Source organism: Elephantulus edwardii, unplaced genomic scaffold (genome assembly GCF_000299155.1).
Source record: "Elephantulus edwardii isolate Elephantulus edwardi_28Jun2011 unplaced genomic scaffold, EleEdw1.0 scaffold00489, whole genome shotgun sequence".
NCBI lineage: Eukaryota > Metazoa > Chordata > Mammalia > Macroscelidea > Macroscelididae > Elephantulus > Elephantulus edwardii.
Genome location: NW_006400239.1, coordinates 167,777 through 173,107, shown reverse-complemented (window position 1 = coordinate 173,107; position 5,331 = coordinate 167,777). Strand labels below are relative to the sequence as shown.

The following is a 5,331-nucleotide window of genomic DNA, read 5'->3' as shown; positions in this document are numbered from 1 at the left end:
CATTAATAATATAAAAATCAACCAAAAAAACAAAAGGAAACAGCCTCATTTTCCAACTGAGGAGCAGCTAGCTGGTGGGTCCAAAGTCCTAAAAAGCTTTTGGTTGGCAAGAGAATTCTTTAACCACTAAGCCACCATCTCTATAATGTAAGGGTGCTTAAACTCCTCATTGGAATATCATCATTAAAAATGCATCCACTTGGGCTAATAAACAAGTCTGCACTGCAAAGCCCCTTTGAAAGGTAAAACATCAAACTGTCAGTCACTCATATCCTAGAAGGCTCATCAGTGGAATCATGAGAGAGGAAGCACGTCCTTCAATTTCTATTCTGTTCTCTTAAAAAAAGAAATCTTCTCTTTACCTCATATGCTTTTCTCTCTTCAACTCCTGTAGACATCACTTTCAGGGCAACTTTCTTTACTCTGTCAACTACATTAGGAGTTCCTATCTAAATCCTATCAGAACATCCATCTCAATCAATAATCCTAACATCTCTGAAGCATGTAAAATTTGTGAAAATTTACTATTTTTCAATGTAACATAAAATTGCCATTTCCTTTTGACTCCACTTGAATTGTTGGTTGCTATTATCTATCCTCTAAAGCCTGTGTAGATCCTGAATCTCTCAGAGACAGAGCCCAGATGATGGAGCCCACTGTGTGACCCAGCACCCACCCAAGTGATTGCTCCCTTATAGGGATCATCAGTATATTAAATGGGAAAAGGTTCATATATTTGTCAAAATACAGATATAATCTACTGTTGTTAAACTGGTTTTATCTCACAGTAACTCTGCAGGACTGGGTATAATTGTCCCATAAGGTTGTCAAGGCTTAGTGGTAAGGAGTTACAGGGCAAACCCAAAGGCAAGCAGTTCAAATCCATCAGCTGCTCCTCAGAAGTGGACTGTCTCCTGTGTGGTCTGCAGTCTCTGATAATCTGCTGGAAGTTCAGCTACAAGTTGGTTTCAACTTGATGGCACATAACAACAACCTTCAAGAAGCTGACTGCCACAGCTTCCAAGCACTCACTCTGTGCCAGCTGCTGTATGTATGCTTTCTTATTTAACCCTCACTAACCTGTGAGCTGGGGATTGTTATTCTCATTTTCTATATAAGGAAATTGGGACTCAGAGAGATTCATTAACTGGTTCAACTCACTACTTTAGTAGACAGTGGAAGCAAGGGTAGAATCTGGTTGCCTGGACTCATGATTTTTTCATTTCCCTATACTTCCTTCAGCTCCATTCTTGGGGAATAGTATTCTCCTTCTCTCTTGTCCACTTCCATTTTAGAGGCTGTGAAAGTAAATCTTTTCCTTAACTGGATTTTATCTCAGAAGGGAGCTTAATAGATTTAAAAAAAAAAAAAAAGAGTTCAAATGAAAATTCATACTCAAACTCAAACTGGAACTGGCTCATAATTGACTCTCTAAAGGGTTTTCAGAGGCTGCAAATGGCACAGGAGGAGATCATCCATCTTTCTCCTGAGGAGCCCCTGGTGGATTTGAACCATCAGCCATGTATGTATAGCCTTTGGTTAGCAGTGGAACTTTCGTGGCTACTAGAGGGGCTAAATAGGTATGTTTTTGTTGTTATGTATCCTCAAGTCAGAACGGGCCCTTAGCTGACCCTCTGGAGGGTTATCAGGGGCAGTCCATCACATGGGAGGAGACTGCCCATCTTTCTTCCATGAAGCAGCTGGTGGATTTGAACCATGTGCCTTTCAAATTGCAGTGCAGCTTCTTACCACTAGACCGTCAGGGCTCCCTAAGAAGATATAAACATGAAAAGATTTATTTTCTTAATGAGAATTACAGAGAGGTTGGCCATTGATGTGGGCCAAAGCACTGAGGCAGCAACTCTTTACGGACTACACCATTAGAGCTCTCTTAAGGCAACACGTGAGATTCTGCAATTTAAGACATACCCTTGAGCTGAAGTCAAATGAAGTACACAGGTATTAGACAAGGATACTGTAACAACAAATTCAGGGAGTTCTTTCATCATGATCTATGCCTAAATAACAGAATGACTATAACCACCATGGGCTCCTGTATACCAATCATACACAGAGGGTGAGTGAGGATGGTGCATAATAGCACAAGGTTCAGGTTTGTCGTTCCGCGGGTCACTATGAGTCATAGTTGACTTGATGGTACCCAACAACAACAATCCCCATCTTACTTCTTTAAGACCATGGCAAACTCTGTAGATTAATACTAAGGTGGGTTCATGAAATTCATGGGACATTCACTATAGCTTGTAATGTGACTAATATCAATTCAGTGTCTTCATGGACCTTAATGACCTGGAAGGAGCTCAAGATTTAGGTTCGTTGAAATGATAGCATTTGATAATCTTGTGAACAGCTACCTTGACAGAGCCTCCCCAGTTCTGATAGAGGGTTTGAAAGGAAAGTACCTGTTGATTCTGTAGTGTATTCAGTCGAGAATCAAGTTTCTGCTTTTCAACACATAAATCATTCATTTGGTAGAGTTTTTTGGTGTGCTCTTTTGTCTTCATCATCAGTTCCCATCGCATTTGAGCAATCTTTTCCTACCAGGGCAGGAAGATGCAGGACGGATTAAATGGATAAAAGAGGAAAACAAAAAGAAAAACAAGGACCCAGATTTGATAAAAATAATAAAGAGAATGGAGCAAATATGATGATAAACCAGAAGCCAATAGGAAAATGCCAGTAAGCATGGCAATGAGTCAGGTATAATTGAAGATACAATCTAAGTATATTCAAGGATAAAAGTTGGTAAGAATAAGATAGCTAAAGATAGTACTACTCCATTGTGGCAGAATACAGTTACTCTGAGCACTGGATTGTATTACTTAAAAGGAAGGTAGATAATTTAAGCAGCAGACTTTCATACATTATCTTTGTTCTGGTCTTAGCCTAAAGTTCTCAGTGTAGCTGGTTTGAATGGTCAAAATGGTTTTCCTTTGTTCCCTAATTGCTCCAACAAATTATTCTGGATTGCACTGATCATTCCCAACATTTACCTGATAGGGACTGGTCCCAATGACATGGGCATTTCAAATAAGGTGCTTCAACAAAGTGGCAAATTCTCAATTAGCAAGGACGAGAGAGGATCCCTGGGAAAGACAGCACTAGAGTAGCAGCTCCTGTCCTACCAATAGGGAGTTGTGGTGGCCTAGTGCTAAGGAGCTGTGCTGTCTTTCCAAAGGCATGCGGTTCAAATCCACCAGATGTTCCACAGGAGAAAAATGGGCAATTTCCTCCCTTACAATTAGACTCCCTCTGAAAATTCATGGGAAGGTCAGCTATGAGTTGGTTCTGACTTGACAGTATACCACCACAACAACAATCATGCCTCCTAATGAGATAAGAGAGGAAACTGGAGAAGTCATAACAATTTGTGGATTTACTCCATTTCTGTAAAAGAACTGGAATTGGAACACTGCCTTATCTCCTGGTTGGGGAGCCACACATAGGCACTAAAATCTTCTAAGATTCTAGCTACCAAATGGTCTGTGCTGTGCTATGAAATGTATTATTTAGAGACGTTTTCTAATTTCCAGATTCTAACCACATACAAAAGCTATACAATAATATATCTAGGATCTTCAAGGTAAAGTACTTGCATTTCCAATGTGGCATTTATATATTAATGAAGGCTTCAAATTGGAATTTCTCCACAGTCCTTCAGATACTGCTCTCATCATAACTGCACGTATCCTGGACCTGACACTGCATCCACACAAATACAAGTCCCATCACCTTAGTGATGGTAAGGGGGCTGAGACAGTCCTACTGCTACAAAGGAGCCAAATGGCCTCACAGACCCCACTCAAACAGCACAGAAGCTTCCCAGGAACCACTTACACCTCAACGTGATTTCTTCTTCCCACAAATTTGTCCAAGGTGGATCCACGTGCCCCTCATTCTTACCTCCCACATCTTCATTTCCTTTGCGTTTGATAGCTCTTTTTGAATTTTTTTGATCTTTAGTTCTTCAAGGGTTGTATTAACAGAGAGGGTCTGAAGGGCTTCTAGGTCTATCACACGACCAAACTTTCTAATCATTAATCGTTGAACTGTGTCTTCCATTTCTAAAAGGAGAAAGTCACTGTCTTAGGTCGTTTGATGGTCCTCATTGCTTTTTGATAAACATTAACAACAACAGCAAAATTCTAGGGACTATCTTTTGCAAGAGCATGATTATGATTTTATGTTACTAGTTGATTTTTTCTCCATGACTTTTAGCCTGCTGTTTTCCTCACTTAAAAAGCCGTTTCTATACATTTCCCTTTCATCTTCCAAATCTGAGTGAAACTGACTCATCCTTCCCACCTGACTTACATGTTGTAAACTGCCCTGCCTGAAGTTGTGAACAGGCCCGGACTAGATTATTAACTCTTTGGCATTGATTTCTACAGCACCTAGTGTTAAGTAATAAAGAAGATTAACAGTAATCAAAACATCCTGGTTCTAGAATAACAATAGCAAGCAGACTGTTGAGAATAAAATTGAGAGTCTGGAAATAAAGCCATGCATCTACGGTCAATTTTTTTCAATTGTGATTTGAGTGAAAGCTTACCAAATTAATCTTTCAGTAAAAAACCACATTTTGTTCTATAATGTTCTTTTCAATACCCACAAAGTAATTACATTTCCCTCACTTCCTCCTTGTCATTCAGATTTCCATGAGGCTATACCTTTGTCTTCTCTTTCTTTAGTGATATTATGCTGATTGTTCTCTCATTGGGTGCTACCTTTTCTTTCATGCTGGGAAAGGTAAAGGGTCAGTGAAAGAGACAACAACCCTCAATGACACGGACTGATGTGGTGACTGTAACAATGGACTCAGGTATGGCCAAGATGGTGAGGACGGTATAAAATCTGAGAAGGTTCAGATGAGTCGTTCATAGGGTTGCTATGAGTCATGATCAACATGATGGCACCTAACAACGATTATCGATTTACTAATTTTTACTTCTCTTTCCTCCCCTCCTATCCCTAGTATCCAAACAAGGATGATTCTATTTGTATGTAAAACTTTTTAAAATAGTGGACTTATACAATATCTGTCCTTTTGTGACTGACTTATTTAATTTCACATACTGTTCTCTAGATGCATCCATTTTATAGCGTGTTTAAAGTTCTTTTTTTAAATTAATTTAGTTTATTTTTTCATTTCAATGAACATCTACAGAGATTTTGGAATTCCATTCATTCATTGTTGCACCCTTCTCCCCACACAAACCCCTCCCCCCTACCCCCCCTTTGCTCCTCTCCTTGAAAAGCAAAAGCAAAACTCCCTCATTGGTACACAATCCCCCCCGCACCTCCCCAAAC

General features: G+C 39.7%; 1 protein-coding gene across 1 annotated transcript in view; it reads right to left on the bottom strand.

Annotated features, from left to right (window-relative positions):
• Positions 1–5,331, bottom strand: part of WDR52 (WD repeat domain 52) — a 156,827-nt gene that overhangs the window by 911 nt on the left and 150,585 nt on the right. Inside the window, exons 32-33 of the mRNA XM_006902990.1 lie at positions 3,925–4,085; positions 2,424–2,558 (exon numbers count right to left, since the gene is read on the bottom strand). Coding sequence (XP_006903052.1) covers positions 2,424–2,558; positions 3,925–4,085 — 296 coding nt within the window. The remainder of the gene's footprint in view (positions 1–2,423; positions 2,559–3,924; positions 4,086–5,331) is intronic.